This window comes from Squalius cephalus, assembly GCF_949319135.1.
Source record: "Squalius cephalus genome assembly, chromosome: 14".
Taxonomy (NCBI): domain Eukaryota; kingdom Metazoa; phylum Chordata; class Actinopteri; order Cypriniformes; family Leuciscidae; genus Squalius; species Squalius cephalus.
In genome coordinates this window covers 2,273,657-2,299,288 of record NC_137135.1, presented here as the reverse complement: position 1 = coordinate 2,299,288, position 25,632 = coordinate 2,273,657, and the positions used below count along the sequence as shown (strand labels likewise).

At 39.6% G+C, this 25,632-nt stretch overlaps 1 protein-coding gene across 1 annotated transcript; it reads right to left on the bottom strand.

Moving 5' to 3' along the window:
- Window positions 1-5,921: 5,921 nt before the first annotated feature.
- On the bottom strand, window positions 5,922-15,789 carry smtnl1 (smoothelin-like 1). The gene is made up of 5 exons (XM_079893367.1): window positions 15,229-15,789; window positions 12,305-12,855; window positions 9,380-9,494; window positions 7,757-7,908; window positions 5,922-7,607 (listed from the first exon to the last, which is right to left on the bottom strand). The coding sequence occupies exons 1-5, from the start codon at window positions 15,283-15,285 to the stop codon at window positions 7,253-7,255; spliced, it is 1,230 nt and encodes a 409-aa protein (XP_079749493.1). The 5' UTR covers window positions 15,286-15,789; the 3' UTR covers window positions 5,922-7,252.
- Between the last annotated feature and the right edge of the window lie 9,843 nt (window positions 15,790-25,632).

Genomic DNA, 25,632 nt, shown 5'->3' with positions numbered 1-25,632 from the left:
GTCATTTGGAACAGAACTTGAGTTTTCGTCTGACCTTTGTAACAGTGTAAAAAAAAACATATTATTTGTTGCAAAGGAAGACAAAATCAGGTGATGTGTCTTATTTATTGATGGTGACATCATCATCATCATCATCATCATCATCATAAAGCAGCCTGATTCACTGATCTCAATTACCGAGTTTAATCACTGAACAAAAATGTGTTGTGTCGTTTTACATTGTTCACTAACTCTGTGATCGTACGTCATGAGATCCAACAGTGTTGTGGCCATCAGATAGATTTTTAAACACATTGTGCACCAAATAAATAAATAAATAAATGTAAACTGTAATTTAGATACACACAAATCAACAATCAGCATATGAAACTCAACAATTATGGTAATCAACAAAATATATTCAGATAAACAGATTAACAGGTCACCACAAAACAAGCAACTAAAAAGACACATAAAAAAAACCAAAAACAAATAAAACCCGAAAATACTAAGACAGTTCAGCTGCATAATTTATTTAATGCATCATCCATATTATGATCATGTATTACATGCCAAATATGATTCTTTATTAAAGTTACAAAAGTCATTCAATCAAGAGCATTGAGTGATTTCTTTGTCCTTTGCTGATTAATTAACATTAAAAACACAGCAGCAGGTTTATTAGACTGCTGTCCCTTTAAGACCGAATGTTTGCATCCAATATACTGTTACACGTGCTCTGTTTCTCAACTGTTTACATTCTAGGGATGATGAATGATGTTTACATTCTGTTTACATTCTATGGATGATGACTATGGATGATGTCATCACGCTTACTAACTATTCACACCGTGATTGGCTGTAGGGGGAGGGGTCTCTGTCAGTGATTTAATCATAGAAAGATTGCAGAGTGATATTGTGCTGCAAACATTCGCGCAACTTCTGACATGAAGGAGAAATGTATTTGCAACGTTCCCTATGACGCATTCAGCTCAGATTGCCTCACCAATATGTGTGGACACAGAGTTTTAAAGACAAGAAGATATGACGAGGCATATATCGCCCTCGGATTCACCAGTACAACGGTGGGTAATGAGGAGAGACCACAGTGCGTTGTGTGCCCCAAAATATTAGCTTCAGACGACAGTATATAGCCAAAAAAGATGGCAAGATGCTGTCATGATTCCCCTGTATTCAATATTCATGGACTTTTGTCTTGTGTTTATTTCCTGTGTATTTAGTTCCTGTTTCCCTTGTTTTCATTCCTGTCTTGTTAGTTTTCATAGCCACCCTTCCCAGCAGGCACGTCAATATAACGTCAGATTGACGTTGGACTCCAGTGTCGGACAGACAGTGCATTTTGGTTGAAAATGAAAATCGGGTGGACGTCAGAACCCAACGATACTACTATTTTTCTTAAAAAAATATTCAGAAATAATAAAAGTGGTTCATTGTATTAAAGAGTTTTTCTCAGTATCAGGCCTTAAAATGAATATAAATAAATCAGTGCTGTTTCCACTTAAAACATGTAATTTGACAGAATTACATGGTATTCCTATTAAACATACAGTTACATATTTAGGAGTTATGATACATAAAGATGAAAATGAAGGCAGTGTGCTCAATAACAAGCCTACAAGATTTAATATCTGGCTTTAAAGAGATTTATCCCTGAATGGTAGGGTCTTACTATCCAAAGCAGAAGGGATATAAGATCTGTTTATATGTCTTTAGCTTTAGATATGCCATCTAATGTGTACAAAGAATTAGAATTGTATTTAATTTTTTGTGGAGGAATAGATATTATTATTTGAGAAAGGACATTTAGTCACGTGGCGTCGGCACTGTCTCAAGTCGGACACAATTTCTAACCGGCATGCACTGCTTCAAGTCAGCCGCCGATCTGTCTGCGCAGCGCTGCATGAAGTCCAACAAGCCTGTGATGTCCAGCTCCACCTCTCTGGATGTCTAATGGGGTGGAGGGATAGGGTTGTGGGTGTGGTTGGATATTTTAGCTCCACTATGGAAGTAAAATAATGTCAAATGTTTTTGAAATAAAAAAGCCTGTTGAATTGCACTACTTGAAAAAAAAAATAGGCATTGCATTAACCATGCTTGCATTTTAATGCATTGTATTTTTAGGGCTTGCATTATTATAGGCTGAAATTCAACATGGTTGAATATTTAAGCTGTGAATATTTCAATTCAAAACATTTCAAACACATTTTCATTATTAAAAAAATCAATAATCCATATTCACCTTTCATATTTCACTTCCAAAATATTCAAACTGTTTAAAAATACAACCTATAATATTCAACAGGCAATTTCCGGTCCATTTTATTTCGCTTTGCAAATTCGCTTCCACAAATTCAGTGTTTCAAATTCGACAGTAAGTTCAACATTGACATCCAGGAACTGCAGGAAAAGCAGTAGATTGCCGAGCATACTCTCCATCTGCTGTTAGTCGATCTCACCAGCAGGAGGTGCAAAAGCACGTGTTGTTGACAAAGACCAGCAACAGTTAGAGCCATTCATTCATAAAACTCATTTACAGCAATGTAAGTGTATTTGTGATTATTATGACGGCGGTTTTATGTTAAATTCAGTGTCTTCACGGTCACTTTCCCTGTGTAGCCTATATGCATCTTTCTCTACCGTGAACAAGATTATAATGTTATTCCCCGATGCGGATATAGCCTACAGATCCAATGTTACATTTTTGAGGTTGACATATATTTCTCTTGGTTGTTTGGTGGCCTTAACTTTATATTGTGGCGATGTGCTGCATGCAGGCTATTAGGGTTTCCCTCAGTACTTCAGGATTCCCCTGCTGGACATATGAAACGCTTAACATAGATTAATGGACTAATTACAGTGATATAAAAGACCAAACTCGCAGGCAAACAGATGGACTCAGAATAACGCGCAAAGTTTAATGCTGAGCGTTTCCCAGTGATAGACTGGCATAAAGTTGGCTTGACGTTGGACAGTCGCACATTTAGGGACCGTCTCTAAAGTTACATACGACTTTGGTATACACGTTTCTAACTTCAATAGCATTTGAATAGAACGACTTACAGTCATAAAACCAACTGTAAAGTGTTCATGTAGTGTCAGGCATAATGCGCACCCTTTGGATTTTTGATATTTATTCAAATAAATTTAAGTTTGCTATTGAAGTTAGAAACGTGTATGCCAATGTTGTATGCGTTAAGTTCATATTCTGAGTCCATCTGCTTGCCTGTAGCCTATATAGTAGCCTACAGCTTCATCTCCAATAAGGTGTGAGTTTGGTCTTTTATATCACTGTATTAGTCCATTAAGCTACGTTAAGCGTTTTGTCCCGACGGAAGGGGAATCCTTGAGTATGAGGTATTGAGGGAAACCGATTATAATCCCGTTCATAGAGAAAGCTGATAACATGTAGGCTACACAGGGAAAGTAACAATGAAGTTATTGAATGAAACATAAACACAGCTTTTGTGTGTTTATCATCTTTTCCGCATATATACTGACACAGATAATCATTTTCATTTTATGAATGAATGGCTTGTTCTAACTGTTGCTGGTCTTTGTCTACAACACGCGCTTTTGCACCCCCTGCTGGTGAGGTTGACTAACAGCAGATGGAGAGTATGCTCGGCAATCTACTGCTTTTCCTGCAGTTCCTGGATGTCAATGTTGAATTTATTGTCGAATTTGAACCACTGAATTTGTGGAAGCGAATTTGCAAAGCGAAATAAAATTGCCTGTTGAATATTATAGGTTGTATTTTTAAACAGTTTGAATATTTTGGAAGTGAAATATGAAACGTGAGTATGGATTATTGAATTTTTAATAATGAAAATGTGTTTGAAATGATTTTAATTGAAATATTCACAGCTTAAATATTCAACCATATTGAATTTCAGCCCATAAAAATGCAAGCCCTGAAAATACAATGCATTAAAATGCAAGCATGGTTAATGCAATGCCTATTTTTTTCAAGTAGTGCAATTCAACAGGCTTTTTTTATTTCAAAAACATTTGACATTATTATACTTCCATACTCCACCCATTTGGCCCAAATTACATACGCTCCTCCTTGTTGGACGTGAGCTCTACCCATTTGTTCTGCAGTGAGCAGCCTCTCTTAAAATCACAGATAGGAGCAACATTCAAGTGGAACCAAGCACACGTATTTGGCTTACAAATTATACCAGTTACCAGTGGTACACAATTTTTTTTTTTTTATTAATTTTTAATTGAAATAAGTTTAATGTGACATAAAATTTACTATATGTGTGCCGAATTGACCTTCCATTTAAAAGAGTAAGTTTATCTGTCAGTGTAGGATAAATGTGAACATATCAACACATTATGTTCTGTAGAGAGTTTCTGATGAATAACTAGACATCAAACTCAAAACTTGACTAGAACAAAAAACAAACCTGCCAAACTTGTATTATGCACTATATAATAAAACCCAATATTATTATGCACACATAGGCATACATTAAATAATACCAGTGCTTATTAACAGTTTGTAACACCATTTGTTTTTAAATAGTAGGTCAGACCAGACGTTTTGGAGGAAGCGTCTGCGAGTATCACAGTAACACAGGTGGTTATTTAGATTGACTAGAGAGACTTTAACCAGCAGTATACAGGCTGTCTTAGCCAAATTACATCATCAGTTCTCAGCTATTTATTTCAATGGAGCCTCTTGATCCTTTGCATACATTTTCCCCCTTCATTCCAAAATAAAGGATGGCAAAACCCTAATTTACTCATTAAGGTCAATCTCATGAATCTTTGTCTATATCCTCAGTCTCATCACTGTAATTCTCAGGGTTTTATTGGTGGGCAGTAACCGGTTTAAAAGCTCTCTGCCTTAAAGGATCCCGGATGATCCGAGTTCTGGCTCCTGGTTGGACGGGGGCCAGCGCTTCTCAAACTTGCTGAAGAACAGCGGGTCGGTGAAGGGCCCTCCGTACACGATACTTTGCATCAGGTAAACCAGGACCACCACCAGGCTGGAGATCAGGAAGAAGGGAAGGAAGGGACGGAGATGCGTCCACACAACTCCCACTCCATAGCCAAGACCTCCATGGTCACGGTAGTGCGTGGTTTTACGGGACGTCGATGACGCTGGCATGGATGAAGCGTTGTTGTCTGAGTCCATGTAATTGGAGGATTCTTGATCAATGGAATCCATGGCCAAATTATATTGATGATTGACTGTTCCCAATCCCTGCAGGAAATCCAAACGATTAATGATTATAGCATCCAACAAAGGCAGATTTTCGGCTTGCCAGCATATCCTGATTGCATGATCCTTTGAGTCTTGAGGTGATCAATCGATATTGCCAGATGAACACAAAACACTCCAGAACTTTTACCTCAAAACTTCCTCATGCGCTGGTGAGTCTCTCTGTGTGTGTTTGAGTGCTCTGATAGAGTCGGCGTCTGCTGGGACCTCATCAGGTCACCAGCACTTTCATACCAGAGAAATACGATACTCTGAGAGAGATACTCGGAGTGCAAACGATATATATAGCACCAAATGACTGGAACATGTGGACGAAACAGAGACACTGAGTCATTTAATTCACTGTGTCAACAGCCTTAAATTCATCAGGGTTCAGCAGCACATGCACCGTGTGTAATCATTATCCTCTCCTCATTCATTACCTTCCTCTCGCTCACTCCAGCCTAAACGACATCGAGTCGCTTTACTGCTTCAGCGTGGAGCCGTCGCGGCGGACGGGTTTCATGTTCTAAAGCCATCAAAACAAAAACTGCTGACGGAGTTTGGCGGGACTTCAGCTGAGGAAGTCACTTTGTGACCCGAGAGATTAAACAGTCTGTCTGTTTTTCAGGGTTATTGTGGACGATTAGATCAATTAGACTCGTTCGACCTTTCCGAATCAGTTCACACATGCCACATATTACTTACTGTTTTCATTCCAACTTTATTTCAATTCCAGCAGCTCAGTTTGTAGCCATTTTCAAAAAATATCTAAAGACATCTTTTTCATCGGCACCTGACCAGTTAATACTAGCACTTACCTTTTCTAAGCAATACTATTCTATTAGTTTTGTTTTTCTGATTTAAAAAAAAAAAAAACCTTGCTATGTGCTCTGTGCAAGACTAACTGAGACGTGTTACAGCACTACTGTTGCCCTCTTGCTATTGTTCTCCTCATTTGTAAGTCGCTTTGGATAAAAGCGTCTGCTAAATGATTCAATGTAAATGTAATATATTTATATTTTTTGTTCATTTGAACAGAGGGGAAGGAAAAAATCTGACTGAGGGACAAGCCTATAGACAAATCCTTGCAAATTTAGCCTTAATGCACTCAAACAATTAAACATCAAATAAATTAAGATCCGCTCTTTAAAACTAGCATGAAATCTATAGCCTATATAAAAATCACCCTTATACACAAAATTTGATTAAAATGCAAAATAAATATGTTTATTTTGTTAATAACGAATTTAACAAAGCAGAGTTATTATTTTAAGGAAGAATTCAGTTCAGTCTGTTCAGTTCCAGCAGGTCCAGTGACTGATGCTGTAATTGTAGCCGAATGCTGTTTAGTCAGGTCTATAAATGTATAAGTGTCTTATACAAGAACATGGAAAGATGCTTTAGAAGCACATCGTTTTATTATTGTGATGTACTTAAATAGTTTATTACAAAAATCAAGTGTGGAGAACTTGAAGCTTGTGTTGCCTACCCTCTTAAACTAGTTTACTTCACTTGAAGAAATGTTGGAAACCGACTGCATGTAGTTTATTAAGCCTCTTTGTTAAGCTTAAAATGAAAGATTAAATTCATGTTGAGAATAATAGTGTTTAGGAAGTATATTAAGTGAAATTTAAGTATTAAACTTAGTTAATTTACTCAGGAAGAGTTATCTTTCTTTAATCTTAGCTGATTGCTTATTTAACTTCAGTTTTCCCTTTAAGTTTACTTTGCAAAAATAAGGCAATCGGTTTCCAATCTTTTTTTAAGTAAACTGAACTTGTTATAATGTACAGTGTTTACCATAAAAACATAAAGCATGTCAAATTTCTGACATGAGTTAGAAGGCGGAAGTCAAACGAAATAAAATGTACATTTTTAAAACAGCCCAAAAAAGTAAAAGCCAAAATGAAACCCATACAAACCCAAAACATTTAAACAAAGAATAACACACTGATCATCCACATTAGACACTATATATTCATTCTCAAAAGCAGATTACGACAACAATAAATTATGCTTAGGCTATCCTTTCTTTTTTCATTCATTCATTAATTCATTGAGTTTCTCATCCACAACATTTATAACATTTTCACTGGGATCTGTCTCTTGTTCTGTCTTCATGCCAGAATCTGATGTGTTTTCCTCTGTCTCCTCGTGTTGTCGACTCTCATCCCCCTCTCCGTCTCCTTTTTCATTGGCTTCAGAAACCCCTCGATCTTCTCCTGTGTTTGTGTCCTTCTCCGCGCTCTCTTTCTCCCTCCTCTCCTTCTCTATCTTTGAGAGGTGATGGCAGAGAGCCTGCACATAGGTGAAAACACACAGCGGGTCTGGATTGTTGCCCATCAGTAACATATCCGACACTTCCAGAAGGGGGCAGCAGTCAGCAAGAGATCTGCAGATATGAGAGAGAGACAGAGTTTTGCATTTACAGACTGTCAGATGTTTGCACATAAAGTCACTCTTTCTTCCTCACACATATGCGTCTTAGTGTAATAGCGCTTGCATATGTCTGTCCCACACTGTGAACACAAGTCTACTTACTCTGCTGTACTGAAGGCCAGAGTGAAGTTCTTCTCTCGTTCACTGGCTTTGAGGGAGGAGAAGTCAAAAGCAGAGGGAAAGAAGCGATGGATGAGTGCACAGAAAGCCAGGCCGTCACTCCAAGAGGAAGAGAAGTTTTCTATGCAGACACCCTTTGAGATATGATATAGCAGACATTGTATTATTGAAATGGGCATTTTCTGGAAAGCTGCTTTGAAACGATCTGTATGCTGAAAAGCGCTGTGCAAATAAACTTGAACTGAAATTGAACAGCACAAGAGAAATACACAATGTCATATTGTTTTCAAGATTATGAAAATAACCCGATCTTACCGGATAATGTAGCAATTTCATTGATCTCGTATGAAATTGTACGATGTGAATCACACAAAAACGTGATGTTTTAGAAAGAAAAGTTCCATCTCTAAAAATAACCATCACTGGAGACTAAACGGATTGTACAAATAGTTGTAAATGTAAAATTGTTAGGGATTTCCATTAGATTGTGTTGAAATGATGGTCTGAACATGTAAAGTACTTTGAGCGAGTTATGACGACCTTATGCTAGCCTAATGTTTGCAGCGTCATCTTGAGGGTGAGCTGTATACTCTCAAAAATAAAGGTTCTTTGGAGCAAGAACTTTTGTCAGGAACTGTATAGACCTTCGTCAGGGTCTAGACCTTCGTCAGGAATGAAAACAAGGCTGTGAGGGACCAGAAGTACAGTGTTGGATTGTACTGTTGTTTAACAATAAGCCAATTGTTCAGCTAATGAAACATCTATGCAAAAACTGAAAGTTGGGAGATGTGAAAATTACAAGTGGTCCAGGACCTGGCTATAAGATCTATAGAGACCTTGAGTTGCTATGCTAGTTATGTTTCCATCCACCTATTTGTATTCTCATTTTGCCGTACCGCATTAAAAAGATGGATGGAAACGGCAAGATGCACATCAATTCTAAAAATGTGTATAAAAAAATGCTCAGTTGAGGTGGATAATAGGGTTTTTTTGCAATAAGAGGTCATGCACATAAACTATGATGGAAACACATTTACTGAATAAATCCCTCAATAACCTCATGTGACTTTGCGTCAGCAGAGGCTGTGATTGGATGACTGGACTAACCAGTGGACCAATGGCGTCGCAGCATCTCTAATGTTGGTTTGGTGTTTCTGAAACACTGGAGTCGAAGTGTGTGATCAGAATAATTTGGTTTAATTCCCTCCAGAAGCGTCACACACACGAGTGTGTTCCCGAACACCAGCATCCGAATGCAAAGAACATGACAGCGTTTACTGTGTTTCGTCTGACGGTCTGAGACACACTCGTTCATGATGGAGGAAAACAGCCAGAGTGCAGAAACTTACAGTTTATTATTGATATTCTGCACCAGGAAGTGACGAAGTTGTTCTCTTGAACACGTGGGATGGAAACGCTGCTTTATTCTCAAATGTTTTTTGGCTTATTCCATTGTCATATAATGCATTTTTCACACAAGTTAACTTCACAACTTTGGATGGAAACACAGCTATTGTGGTTTGGTTTCTTTATATGACAGACTGTTTTTAAGAGTGAATGTTTACAAAGTTTCTTAATTCTGGGGACTTTTGAGCTTTAGCTTACCTCATATTTCTGTGTTTTGTTCCTGCACCAATTGAGAATTTTCTGTTTGATTGATGCTCCACCTGCCATGCCTATAGACGTCCGTTGAACTTTAAAGTTTCTGACACCCGGAGTCCTACAACAAGCCAACATATACTATTCAGATTAAAGACAGAGAGATATACTGAACAACACTGAGCTGACTTCAGCTGAACAGTGACTTCTTTTTAGAGCTGCTTTACAGCCGAACTGAACTCTGTTTGCATCATTGATTCGGTTATTTTCCTGTTTATCCCTGTAAAGCTGCTTTGAAACAATCTGTATTATATAACGTGTTATAAAAATAAAGGTGACTGACTGACTGACTGAACAAATGCACCTGTTCAACAAACCCAATTCATTGCCAATAATGGAAGTTTCCTTTCGAGGGAACATTGACACCGCATCATGCTGTTGACGCAAATGGGAACGGCTTCAGTGTGAGCCAGTGTCTGAGTCACGTGTGGAACACGCCAAGCTATCGGCTTATGACGAAGTCAAGTGACGTGCGCAATCACATCTATAAATAACACCAGCACAAGAGCATCACCAGCTTGTCTTCAGAAGCGGTTTGTCTGTCACCCTCAGTGTATATTTGTTGTCTGATGGTAACTGCCCACCAAGGGTCCCGTTCAGGAGTTGGAAGCTCGCTCTGGGATTTCTTCCGCTCTGGACGAGGATCTGCTCTCAGGGGGGTCTACTATATGAATCGAGTGCGACCAGCGGGCAGGTACCATCTTCCTCTAAGACATATGATGAGCTTCTAGAGGTCGTCACTCGTGTGGTGGTTAAACACCAATTGGCCCAGCCACCCAAACATAAGCTTCCTTTCTTTTCCCCACTCTCCCCAGTCAGATCTTGAAGTCATGAAAAGCCACTTATTCCTCCCGTGTTCATAACCCAATGACGCTGGATTATTCAACTATTGTTTGGCTTAATAAACATGGGTATAAGTTGATGCCTTGGGTGGAAGAGAAGCTTGCGAGTTGTCTCCCACATCAATACATTGTTAAAGAGGCCAGCCTTGCCCTCAAACCCTGTAGAATTACATCCATTAAAACGTACCAAGCCAAGGCACTCAAGAGTTTAAGTAAATGTATATAAAAAGCCTTTACAGGCCTATAGCAAACACACTGTCCTTTAAACAACAATTAGTTAGTCATGTGACAATCACCTGATTACATAATGTAGACTAGTGACAAGAGAGAACCCACACCCTGATGAAAGCTTAGCCGCAACGCATCGGTGTGCGGTTATTTGAAAACCGTTTTTAATTGCCTAAGCCATGATAAAATAAAGGCTTTTATATACATTTACTTAAACTCTCGAAGTGCCTTGGCTTGATACGATTTTATGAGTCGAATTATCTCTACATCCAAAGGATACGGATTTTACACCCCATGCAGCGCTTTTTTTCACTCCGTGTCCTGTAGAATTACATCTTCGTTAGTGGGCCAGGCTTAAGCCCAATTTATACTTATGCATCGAACTCCCGCTGTAGCTACGTCGTAGGCTGTGTGTAGCGCGCGTACCCTTCGGCGTACCCTGACGTGCACCTCTCCAAAAATGTAACAACACGTCAATTCTACGCGGATGCAAGCGCTGTGATTGAACCCCTCCCTCGGGTTTCACATGCTCCCTCTGCATGTGTAATTGCGCGTCAATGCCGACAACGACGCAGAAGTATAAATGAAAAGCAACACGTAGCCTACAGCGTAGAGGCTCCGGCGTAGGTCCGACGCAGATGTATAAATCAGCCTTTATGAGGCAGCTGGTCCGGCTGGTGGGGCTCTGCACACCATGGCCTTGTTACTGGTTACCAGGCTGACCTGCTCAGAGAACTGGGCCTAGGCCCCGAGACAGTTAAAGACCTCCATAAGGCATCTCTCCGTGCCACTAAGAAGACGGCCCATGCTATCGGCAGATCTATGGCTGCTTTGGTGGCTAAGGACAGGCGTCTGTGGTTCAACCTCTTGGGAATTAAGGACAAAGTAAGATCTTTTCTGCTGGATGCCCTGGTCTCGCTGTCTGGCCTGTTTGACAAACGCTGTCAGTAAGTATAGTCGTTGACAGGTTTCAGGCGGCGGAGAAACAATCTGAAGCGTTCCGGCAGTTTTTCCCGTGTCCCAACTCGTAGAGTCCCAGCCTGCCGGGGGCAGACCTGACCTCACGACTGTCTTAGCAGCAAAGCGTGCAGAGAAGAAGAAGAGAGTGGTTCCTATACATCTAAAAGCCACTTCTCTCCCTCATTCCCTTCCAGGACCTGTTCAGCCAGCCCTGCCTCCTCCGGTGATCACGGGAGTACCGGTTGCTGGGTTTCTGCCCCGACTCACAACCTGAACTTTCCAGAGCCTGTGTGCAGGCGTCCTCTCAGTATGGTAACGTAGGTATTGTCATGCCCATTTGCCTCAACACCATGACGCGGTGTTGATGTTCCCTCGTAAAGGAACGTCTCAGGGGTGTGTATATAACCTGGTTCCCTGAGAATGGGAACGAGGCACCGCGTCGCGTTGCCATACTTCAATTATGCCAGCGTGTTTTTTTCAGACAATTTGCCATTGCCGATTTCGCACAGGTATTATTTATAGATGTGATAGCACTCGTCGTTGCGTCACCTGACTTCGTCATAAGCCAATAGCTTGGCATGTCCTTCACATGACTCAGACTCTGGCTCACGCTGAAGGCGTTCCCATTTGCGTCAACAGCATGACGAGGCGTCTCGTTTACATTCTCAAGGAACCGGGTTATATACAGAACCCTGAGACGTTTACATACAATAAATATAACTATTGTGTGGGTGATCAAAACCTTTAGGCACATGGTATTTGTGACTGGGGACTATATGAGGTTTACCAGAATGATGAAGAAAGATATGATCATAAGGAGGATGATAATAAGATGACTCACTGGTCCTTCTGAAACTTGGCCATGGCGTCTCTTCTGGTCGAGGGTCGAGCAGATCGTGAACAGATGGAGGATTTTGTGCTTTTTCTGCCTAGATTTTCTGGTTTGATTTTGACATCATCTTTAGGCTCTTTTTTCTCTTTTGTATCTCGTTCATCTTCCTTCTTTTTAGTTTTGCCTTCAGTTTCTTTTGCCCTCTTCTCCTCTTCTTTGTGCTTTTCCTCAAGTTGTCCTTCTTTATCGCAGGAATCCTTATCTTCCTCATGAGGTACATTATTGCTCTCCTTTCCTTCTTCTTCTGCCTCACTTTCTTTATTTTTATTTACCTCTGTCTCTTTTTCTTGTTCTCCAGCTTTATGTTGTGTGATGTCCGTCTCTTTATTCTCCTTCTCCTCCACTGTGTTGACATGCTCTGTGACTCCGCCCTCGTGCTCACATGCCTCACTCTCATTGGCTCCATCTCCTGTGTTCTCCTGGTTTTCTGTGTTGTCCTCATTAGCTCCGCCCTCTGTTGTCTCAGTCCCGCCTCCTGGCTCTGAGTCAGCTTCAACACACTGAATAACACCAAAGCACAAAATTACCACTCAGTGTATCTCTACTGTATGTACACCAACCAATTCTATCATGTGAAAATTAATTGCATTTATGTTTTACCCAAAACACAACTAATGCAACATTTATCAAGGTGAGTGTGAGAATTTGTGTACGTTTGGAAGTACAAAAGTGTACAACCTTAACCTGAACCTAACTATTAAATCCTATAAAAGTGCACGCACTTCTAATTCTAATCTAGCAGTAATCAAGTTACACTGAAGCATGTCATTCAGGTCTCTCCATAGCATCTAAACCCTCCTCAATGTGATTCAACTGGCAGAAGCTTTTACCGGTGATTATTGAATGGATTATTGATTAGAAATCCTACATAATTAATGTATGCACGGTTTGTAAATTGTAAGTCTACTAGCAACATATATAGCATATATTATAGCATAATTGCGTAATTAACTGTTCTATGCTGTTTTGTAGTATAAGTAGTGCAAGTCTATGTATTTCATCTGTGCTCTTGTGAAGATCTGTAATATCTGGTGTAAGTGTGTGTGTGTGTGTGTGTGTGTGTGTTTTACATAATGAAGACAGACTTTATGCCAGTTCACTTCACTGTACACACACGCACGCACACACACACACACACACACACACGCACACACACACACACACACACACACACACACACACACACACACACACACACACACACACACAGTTCCATTGCAGGCTAAAGTCCCCTGTTGTATAGTTAGACATCGGTCAGAGTTGCAGGTCCCCTCTTGGCATGTTTAAAAAAAAAAAAGAAAAAAAGGCATATTTAAAGTTATATTATTTTCATTTATATAGCACTTTATCTATTATGAAAAAAGACCTTAACATAAAATGTTGTCTGTCATTTTTGTTTCTTCAGAATGACCAGAAACACTAGTCCCCTCTTGGCCAGTGTAGAGCGATAGTCCCGTTAGTAATAGACTTAGAATAGAATAGAATTAGAATAGTGTGTGTGTGTGTGTGTGTGTGTGTGTTTAGCTTAGCTGTCCCAGGTGTCACATGAGGTCATGACTCACTAGTTGTATAAAGAGCATTCCACTGAATGAGCAGGTGTGTGTGTGTGTGTGTGTGTGTGTGTGTGTGGGGTTGTGTGGGGTGGGGGGGTGGGGGGGTGGGGGGGGGGGGGGTCAGCATGAGTAAATGTGTTCATATCGTATTACAACATGATAATAATTACATAATATTGCCATTAATAATCATCTGTGGAAACACTGAACATACACCCTCAGACTGCGAGAGAGAGCCTGTGTGTGTGTGTGTGTGTGTGTGTGTGTGTGTGTGTGTGTGTGTGTGTGACACACTGTATTGTGAGTTTCTATGCATTTTATTGTAACTTTGGAGAAAATGTTATTGTAACTTTGTTCTGTGCAGACTCTGACTTTATCGGTTTTATGTTTGTGGTCCCAGAGAAAAACGTATTGTAGTACATCCAAAATAACCTCTTATTATCCTGTGTTTAATATGTTCCACTGAATTATTCCAAATTCATTTGACATTCATTTGATATTCCATAAATCAGCCATAAATCAGCTTGACTTGCTCTCTTGTTTCTGTTTGTGGCCAGTTTGACCCCAGCGCATTAAACAAATATAGTATAAGAAATAAAGATGAACCAAATAAACACCTGGAATGTATCTAACAAACATATATTCTAATAAAGTTATGTTAACGTTCCCATTAAGTTATGAAAATGTTATTTCTGAATGTTCTCAGAATGTTCAAAAACATCCAGTTTATTAAATGCTTTTGTCCTTGGTTTTGCACACATTAAGGGAACATTCCAATATTTAAATTAATCTTAAAACATTATGGGAACGTTACTTTTGAACGTTCTGAAACAAGTAGGAACATTTAAAAAACATTTGACGAACCTCAAACTAAAACATGTCAGGTAAAAACATGAATGATGTACAGATAATGTTTTTGAGCTAATGATTTGAGAACATTATTAAAGACCAGATAACTTTGATTGAATGTTGTATTAACATTACTGGAATAATGTTTGTTCGTAACTTTGAGAGAACCTTGCCAGAACGTAAGCTAAAGTTCTGACAATGTTCTGGGTATAGTCACATCTTTGCCTGTGAAAATTCATTGCATTCATCAATGTTTTATATCTGGAGTCTCTGACGACCCAAACTGAATTAGCATACCGTATTATTTGTGTGATGTTATTTTCTAGCACACCTCATGTCGTGTCAGCCTGATGCAGCATTAGTAATGTCTGTGAGATGTTAAAGGGCGTTGGGGTCTCAGACAGGACACGAGGGTTACCGTGAGCAGACGGAGAGAGAGAACAGACACTGAGAGAGAGAAACACACGTTACCTGCTCCTTCATCACCGCAGTCTCACCGGTCACTGCCAGATCCTCTGAGTCCTCCATTTGTCCAGAGTCTTCAGCTCAAGCCAGTCACACTACAGTAATCGCTGAACGGACACACAACACTGTCTTCTCCCTCCTTCACCTCTCTGTCTTTCTTCTGGTTTTCTTGGTCTCCTCCCTTCATCTTTTCCCTCTACCCCCCCCCCCCCCCCATCTCTCCTTCTGTCTCTATCTGACCTTTTAAACAACTTGCGCTCCAGAAATAGTGTAACACTGGCTCGAACAGAACCACTGAGCAGCTGTTAGTGCTGGTGAGGAATACACAACATTACACACACACACACACACACACTCAACACATTCACTCACACACTCACAAACACTCACGCACACACACATTCTCACACACACACACACAAACACACACACTCACTCACACACTCACACACACACACACACACACACAACACACTCACGTACACACACATTCTCACACACATTCTCACACACACACAAAAACACACACACACACACACGCACACATGTCTGTTTCACTATCTTTGCGGGGACTCTCCATAGACTTAATGGTTTTTATACTGTACAAACTGTACTTAACTCCTTACACTAACCCTACCCCTAAACCTACCCATCACACACACACACACACACACTAACCCTACCCCTAAACCTACCCATCACAGAACACTTTCTGCATTTTTACATTTTCAAAAAAATATAATTTAGTATGTTTATTTACCCATTCCCCTCATGGGGACCGCTGGCTGGTGATCTCAGGTTTTACTATCCTTATGGGGACATTTGGTTCCCACAATGTAATATAAACCAAACGCACATATACACACACGCAAACACACACACACACACACACTCACTCACTCACTCACACACACATTCTCACACACACTCAACACACTCACTCACACACTCACGCACACACACACACACACACACACACTCACAAACACTCACGCACACACGCATTCTCACACACACTCAACACACTCACTCACACACTCACGCACACACACATTCTCACACACACTCATTAACACTCACGCACACACAAATACACACTCACACACACAGTAGGAATAAACAGTACTGACGCACATCCAAGACACTGAATGGTCTAAAACTTTGATGACAGAAATAGTCTTTGAAGATCTAAATGTGTTTTAAGAGATTCTGCGAGTTGGATGTGAACTGGCTTGCCCTCGTTGAACCTTACTGGGCTTACACTCCTCTTTAGACACAACAGAATGTTGGGGTTTTATGTGAATGTGAGCCAAATAGGAGTGTGTAAATGAGTGTTTTGTCCTTTATCTGCTCGTCCACTTTGTCCACTCCTGTATGGCAGCAGACTGCGGCTCATCATGACCGGTGCAGCTCTTATCCTGCAGAGGAGCATCTCTTCCCTCAACACAGAGCAGATGCTTTTAAATATAGCCCGCTATCTTTGCTCTCATTCACTCGCCACCCATGATTATCTGTTCTCTCCATTCCTCTGTGCTCTCCTCTCTGCCTCAGCTCAGGCCACTTCATGTGCACAAATATATAGAAACATGTCAACCTTTAATTTAAAGGCAAAGGTTTGGGGTTGATATCTACGGAGCCCCTCAAAAGAAATGGTGCTGGAAAAAATATGAGATGGAAGAAAAAATTATCTGTCAATGCTTTTACGTTCCCTCACAATGCAGAAGGTATAGGGCGCGAATGCAAAGTTCCTCAGCGGATGCAGAACATATGCAGGCAGACGCATAAGCATTGACATAATGTTTTTCTCCCATCTTGTATTTTTCCACCACCATGTCCCTTTGGGGGCTCTGTAATCCAGCGGTGGAGATATGATGGCATTACAGGCTCGTTTAGTCAAAACACTACACAATTCACACATCCACACAGTAGCAGATCACCTCAGATCCAAAACTAAACACATCCTTAAAAACTTTACAATCATTTAACAAAACCCAGTTTTGACACGTCCGTATGGTACACACATGGTTCATCCGATCTGATTCAGTTTGAACCACTTACACACTGCTGCGCTCAATCATTTGTTAAATTTCTGCTTTTGTAATGATACTGTCATGCCTCCGCCTTCAGTTTTCACTCACCCGTCCACTTTTTACGTTGAATGTAGGCAGAAATAGATTACAGCTGTACAAAAACTAATCCCTGTAGCTTTTAGCCAGCCTTCTGAAGCGAGAGTAGAGAGGGCCAAAGTTATCACAGAGGCAATTGGCATATACATCTAGTCCACTATGCAGTAGAGGAGCCCAGCTTTACGTATTTATTAAAAGTGCACTAGCACTCATCTGGACACTTACAATGTGGAATTCATGTGGAGTGGTAATCATGCTGTTCAGTTTCTCACTTTTGTATACTCTTTTTTTTTGTATAATCGTTTGAATGATTGGATGATTTTTTAATTAGTAGTAGTGTATTTAATCGAACACATTATGGATGCCAGCATTTTGGTTTTGGAAAGAGTGTCGTTTAAACGCTGATATGTTGCCTGTGGATCATCTGTTCGAGGTGCAGCGGAAGAATGAGAAGACAGTTAAGTGACTTAATTATAACGATAATTATAATTAATGTATGTCTCCTTGTGTCAGGAGATACATCAGTGTCCCGGCCCTGTTGCAAGTAAATGTGAGGGAATTAGTATGGGTGATTCTGTCGTGAAAAACCGTATAACGACTATAGAGCCATGTCGGCGTTCGGAAATTGCGGTGGAATGGAGTTCTATAGCAGACCAGTGGAGTGAAATGCTCCCTTGTTACGAGTCAAGACACTTAATTCAAATGGAAAATGGGATGGAGGACATTTTTTCTACATCTGTGAAAGCCATCGAGGTCACAGAGGAGTACAGGAGCTGGGGTTGTTGAGGAAGACCCTCAGTTACTACGCGATCAAACGGGTTCGGTAGCTAACGGAAAGAGATCTATCGGTGCTTCGAAGGGTCTAAACATGGTCCACCTCAACGCTAGAAGTCTGCTTACAAAGATGAGTGAACTACAGCATTTATGTCAAGAATCAAATGTGTCTCTGTTTAGTTGTAGTGAAACATGGCTGGATGAATCAATAATGGACGCAGAGATAGATATAGCCAACTATTGCTTGGTAAGGAGAGACTGGAGGTGACCTTAAATGGTTCAAATTCAATAGGTCAAGAGACAATAATTCAGGGGGATCTTAATACTGATATGCAAAAAAATAATACTCTAATCTTTAAACATTTTGTAAAATCATATGCATTGAAACAGTTCACTGTGGACCCAACTAGGATTACTCTTAAAACCCAAACTATCATTGATATTATATTGGTATCGGATCATTCTAAGATATGTAGAAGTGGGGTCTTGGAGGCTGGTATTAGTGATCACTGTATAGTTTATCGGTCCCACTTTATATTAAGTGGCTTTAAGTACTATGTACTTACATGTACTTAAATTGAAATTAATAATTTGATACAATGTACTTATTGTGTAACTACATGTTTTTACATTGTACTTACATTTTAAAAATTCCTGCATGTAATTACAGCTGTAATTAATTTATGTAATTACATTTGTAATTACACAGTTGACCCTTCCCTTACACCTTAAACCTACCCAATCCACCACACCTGTCCCTAACCTTACCCGTATCACACCTCAATAGCAGCAAAAGTGTTTTACAATACAACATGAACACAATAAGTACATTGTACTTATTTTTTGATGTAAGTACATAGTACTTAACGCCACTTAATATAAAGTGGGACCAGTTTATCTAATCAGAAAATTGAGGAGAAAATTGCTGTATTATTATCATAATACAGCAAAAATACAGAAATACCGAAATACAAATTCTCACTCAAGAAATACAGTCCAGAAGTTTTTAAAGAAGAACTTAGTAAGGTTAACTGGACTGAGGTGATGCAATGTGAAGATGTGGAGTTGGCTTGGGACAGGTTTAACATAAAAATAAATAAAAAATTATTGACTGAAGTCAAGAATCAAGCAAAGGACATAACATTGGATGACAGATAGTATTTTAATGGTAATTAAGGACCGAAATGATTGTTTTAAGGATTTTAAAAAGGATAGAAATGATTTTAATTTTGAGAAATTTAAATCTAAAAGAAATGAGGTAAGAGATAAGATAAAAGAGGCCAAATATATATATATATATTTTATGACAAGATTAGTGAACTGAAGAAGGATACTCAAAAGATTTGAGTGATTAAGGACATATGAAAAAGAGCAAGGTCAAAGGATCTAGAATAAGTCTCAAGGTAGAAGAAAGATTGATGTCTGATCAGAAGAAGGTAGCAGATTATTTTAATAGCTTCTTTACTACTGTTGCTGAAAAACTGGCAAACGAGCTTCCAGCACGAGCTGGGATTTTTAATGATGAATTAGTCAAGGAGTATTATACAAAAAATGGTGTTATTCTGGGTGGTTTTTAATTTACAAAAGTAACTGAGAGTAATGTTCTTAACAAGTTAGGTGAACTCCAAAGTATATTAAGGATTCAGCTAAAGTTATTACCCCTATGGTTACTCATATTATAAATCTTTCAATTACACAAGGAAAGGTTCCTGGGGAGTTAAAAATAAGAGTTATCCCCATATTTAAGAAAGGTAGTAGGTTAGAATGTACTAATTATAGACCAGTTTCAATCCTGAGTGCTTTATCAAAAGTGATGGAAAAGATTATATATGATCAAGTTGAAGACTATGGGCCCTATTTTAACGATCTGAAACACAAGTATCAATTTGTATCGGATTTGCCAGGAGCGGTTCACAGCCGAGGAGACCGACGTTCTCGTCAGGGCCGTAAAACACAGAGAAGTGACATTGGGGATGGAGAAACACACCCAGATTAGCTTCGGTTAAACAGGCGTATGATCATTTGTGTAAATGTGTAAGCTAGATTTATGCCTATTTTTCACATCTTCATGGACACCACAATGATTTCCCTCGTGTGGTAATATTTTTCCTTGTAATAATGTATGGTTTTCTAAAAATGTGAACTGATGTGTCTGTGTAGATGAGAGAAGCAAAGTGTGTGTGTGTTGTGCTCATGCTACATTGATTATGGCCAAGCATGCGCCCTTAAAATAGCATATGAACGCGCCACTGACTTTAGACGAGGTTTCTCCTGGTCAGTGGAGGAATTGTTTTCTGAAACTGCAAAATAGCACCAGGGAACGTTTGTGCCGGAACACGCCTCCTCTTTTCGCTGAACCGCCCCCGGGAGCGCAAGTTCATTCCCTAATTTACCGGTGTGCGTCTGTGGAGGGAAAAGTCTGCTGTGCGCGGGTGCAAAATAGGAATGATACATGCGTCGGTGTACAAAGTCAATTGCGCTGGGTGCAAGATAGGGCACTGGGATTGTGTTTTTTATGTTAATGATTTAAAAATGGTCTTTTCTAGTAAACGTTTTTTATATGCAGATGATGCAACAATAATTGTTTTGCATGAAAGGAAAGAAAATGTTGAAAATGAGTTAAGTAGAGAGATTGAAAGGGTCTCTAAATTGTTTATTAATAATAACCTTTTTTTACACTTTGGTAAAACCAAATCTATATTATTTGGTTCGGCTGCTAAATTGAAAAAAGCTCTTGATTAGAGGTAAAGGTTGGTGACTTGATCATTACACCAAAACAGGAAGTAAAATATCTGGGATGTGTATTAGATAATAAATTGACAGGAGAAAATATTTTTCAACATTAAATTTTTTTTTTTTTTTTTAATTCAAAAATATGTAATAGGACAACATTTTTAGCAAGACAGGTGGCTTTTCTAAATACTCAAACTTGTTAGCTGGAGCATTAGTGCAGGCACACTATGATTATGCCGCAACATTTTGGTTTAGTGGTAGTACGAAACGAACCAAAAATAAATTGCAGACTGCTCAAAATAAGCTATGCAGGGTAATATTGAAAGCACATCCACAGTTGCATCTAAATGAACATTTTAGAGAGCTTGGTTTTTTAAAGGTCCCGTTCTTCGTGATCCCATGTTTCAAACTTTAGTTAGTGTGTAATGTTGTTGTTAGAGTATAAATAATATCTGTAAAATTATACAGCTCAAAGTTCAATGCCAAGCGAGATATTTTATTTAACAGAAGTCGCCTACAGCGAACGGCCCGTTTGGACTACATCCCTCTACTTCCTGCTTTAATGACGTCACTAGAACCGTTTTTTGACTAACCTCCGCCCACAGGAATACACAATAAAAGGGGGCGTGGTCTTGTTGCGCTCCCACAGAGAAGAGGAAGAGTTGCGTTTGTAGAGTGTGTTTGTCGCCATGTCGTCGAGACGCTGTTATTTTCATCCCGGAGTCCAATCACCTTTGTTTGGCCTTCAAATTGATAGAGTAATATTAAAGACATGTTTACAATAACACTGAGCGCATACATCTCCACGTTATGGTAAGAGGCGTGACCTTTCCGGGCAACGTGCGCTAAGCTGCTGTCGGATCACAACACAGGAACCGCTGCACAATCAGGACTCGTTACGTATTTCTGAAGGAGGGACTTCATAGAACAAGGAAGTCATCAGCCCGTTCGTAGGACAGTGAAAACAGCAATATACAGATAAGTAAATTGTGTGAAAAATACTGTGTTTTTTTACACACGAAACATGAACACATGTTATATTGCACACTGTAAACAATCAAAGCTTTCAAAAACACACGAAAAATGGGACCTTTAAAAGTTGAAAAAAGGGTAACATTTCTTAAATTGGAGTTGGCGTTTAAAATAATAAAGAAAAGTGTTCCAATGTACCTGACAGATTATTATGTACATGTGAAAAAAAATGCATGGTCATTCCACAAGGGGGAGTAGCACTGATATTTATCCTTGTAGATGTAAGAGTTTAATGGGGATGAATTCCTTTCTATATAATAGTGCTATAGCCTAGAATAATTTACCTTGTTGTTTAAAGCAGACAAAAGTTGAAAGTGTTTTTAGAAAGGAATTTAAAAAATGGCTTTTTTATCATTAATGTAAAAGTGAGGTAGTGTGAGATGCTGAACTTGATGGTGATTTCTCTCCATATATGATCTGTTCTTACATTTTGTAAACATTTTTTTTGTGTATCTTATCCTCGACAGTTTTTGAAATGATGTATGATACCTCTTTGTACAAATTTTCTGTTTAAATATTGTCTAAAAAAAAATCAATCAATCAGGACAATGCAAGAAACATAATGCTGTCAATGAAGGATTGGGTCCACATATTGGATGCTTTGCCCATAACCTTGAACTTAGCATCACAGCAAGGAATGGCAGTCAATCAGGTATCTCGACTGCTGGGGAAAATCAGAAGAACTGTTGCCGTTTTTTTCACCGCAGCTCAGCAGCTGCCCATAGTTTGAAGATAAAGCAGGAGATGCTTCACTTGCCAAAACATTGTTTAATACACGACGTGCCCACACGCTGGAACTCCAGCTATGAGATTGTTGAGCGGTATCTTGAACATAAATCTGCTGTTTACTAACAGAAAAGGCCCTTAAAAACATGGATATCATCAATCTGACTGACCACGAGGTGAATGTCGCAGAGAGTGTGATTGAGATTATGAAGCTTCTAAAGATGGTCACTGAAATAACACCATCAGTTTTCATGATTTTACCATTTAAAAAAATGATCTTGGAATCAGTTAAACAAAATGATGACGACACTCCCACTGACAGGGAAATCAAGCAAGCCATCAAAGAAAATCTGCAAACCAGATATTCTGACCCTGGTCTTGAGAACTTCCTTTACAAGTACACATGCTTCCTGTCGGCCTGTCATGTGAGAATCTATGAAGATATCCTAATCACAGAAGTTCTGATCACCGCAGAACAGGTATGTATTATATAATAATTTTATCCTAAGATTGATATTTACTCTCATGTAAACTGGACATATTAACATTGTTACAATGTTCACTTGACTCACTTAGTAATTAGCTAAATAGTAATTTTATTTGTGTCATTTTACTGCAGGGTGAGACCAGACTACAGAGGCTAGTCCATCGTCTGTGACAGCAGAGTCAGCATCTTCTCCTCTGCCAAAGAGGTTAGCCTTGGCAGAAATTTTTGGCCTACTCTTTAAAACTATTATAAAGAGCCAGGATGATTTGCAGCAGCAGTTGAAGGATGAAGTGTACACCTACATAGCAAAGGAGTGCTCTTCAATTGAATCAAACCCGCTTGCCTGGTGGAAGGCTCAATAATCTGTTTATCCTAAACTAGCCAAGCTGCCAAATCATTAACTGGCAATACCTCGCTCTCGCTCTGTCCCCAGCGAGAGGGTTTTCTCGACTGTAGGTGATATAGTTACTGCCACAAGATCTTCACTCACTACTGATAATGTGGACAAAATTATCTTTTTGAAGAAAAACCTGAAAATAGAATAAATCTTAGCTTTTAAGAGGTGCATAATGACCTTACGTCACAAAGTTAATCACAAAATATTATACATTGCTCCAAATGCAAAGAGTTTACATATAACATTTTATTTTATTTTCACATCGGGAGATGTCATTCAGTTCTGTATTGCCTTTTATTTTGCATCAGGTGTAGGACGAAATAACTGAAACATTCCTTAGTATTCATTTGGTAGTATTTTCACAAAAAGAGATTTGTTTTTGAGTTTATTGAATCTTGTTGTTTGAAATCTGGCGTATGTGGCTGTAACGTCACACCAGCAGAGGGAGCATTCACCCGAGTACTGACTGTTGCCACCCCCTCTGCTACCTCTGCAGTGTCCGGTCTCGCAGCCATAAAGCCTCACCACGCCAAAGAGAAGTTGCGAAGAATTGCCAGTTTCGCCTGACTTACTGAGCGTTTTTATCTATTCTATACTGACCTTTCCGCTGCCATTATGCCATATTCATATTCGAACACTAGCTGCAGAGAGTGGCTGGAATGATGTCTCGCGAAAAGCAATGTTTTCAGAAAAGCTTGAACGTTGAACTCGCGTGTAAAGGTGAAAACTGTTCCTTTTCTGAATATGTCACCTTGGCTATAAAAGTGGATAACCTCATGAGAAATGCTCCAAGGAGAAAGCCAACGCATTTTCCAAAGCCACTCATGCCAGTTAAACACACACCCCAGTCAATCAGACACTTGTTACCACCTGCTATACCCTCTGAAACCCAGTCTCCCCACAAACTCATGCAGCTTGGTTTTGCTAAACCCACTGAGGAAGAAAAACTACGACGTTGCATGCACAATCTTTGTTTTTACTGAGGAGAGCTAGGCCATCACAGCATCGGTTGTCCACACAAAGCCCGGAGGTCTACCAATTCAACGGTCGAAATGGTCGGTGAGTGTTGAACACTTCTCTCTCCCCCACAAAGTAATTTGTGCTTCCTCCCAGAATCGCTATTGAAGGTGTTTTTGTTTTTCAATTCCACAGCGCTGATCGACTCAGGTGCCACCCTGAATCTCATCCATCGAGACCACATCAACAAATTCAACATTCCTACCCAGCTATGCATTCCACCAATACAAATCAGCGCTGTTGACAACAAGTCCTTTGGAGATGGCATCATTCAGCAGACTGTGCCCCTACAACTTCAGATTGGTATGTTTCACCAAGAAGCCATTTCATTCTATGTGATTGAGTCACCTCGCCACAATTTCATTCTGGGAAAAGTAACCATGGTTTTCTCTCCATGATACCAGGAGATGGTGGGGTCATGGAGAGAAAACCATGGTCAACTGACCCATTGGTCACAATTCTGCCACTCTCACTGTATGAACACCCTGATTGTCAAGCCATGTCTTACCACCAGCATTGAAAGCCCTGATAGTGAACACTACAAAGCTATTCCTTGTTACCATAACCTTAGAAGTGTTCAGTAAAGTAATATCCACTAAACTACCACCTCATCATTCCTGGGATTGTGCCATCGACTTGCTACCCAACGCCATGCCTCCTAAAAGTAAAGTTTATCCACTTTCACGTCCCGAAACCCAAGCCATGAAAGAGTATATAGAGTAGGCCCTGAGCTCTGGCTTCATCTGTCCCTCCACTTCTCCCACAGCGGCTGGCTTCTTTTTTGTCGAGAAGGCTGGAGGATTACGCCACTGCATTCTACACTACGGCTTCATTGGCACCATTTATTTTCAAGCTTGTTAATGGCATATTTTTATGAATGAAGACCAGTATCACTGATATAGCTACTTATGTCTCGATGAAAATTTATTTTTCCAAAATTTGAAACATTAGGCTTAAAAAATATAACAACTTTTAATTTAAGTGAACTTAAAACAATCCTCACTTAAACCCATAATAAATGTCATATTTACCTGTACCTTACCTGCCTAACCGATGTGAATTATATAGAAATTGAATACGTTTATATAACAGTCCGCACTGCATAAATTATAAATGAA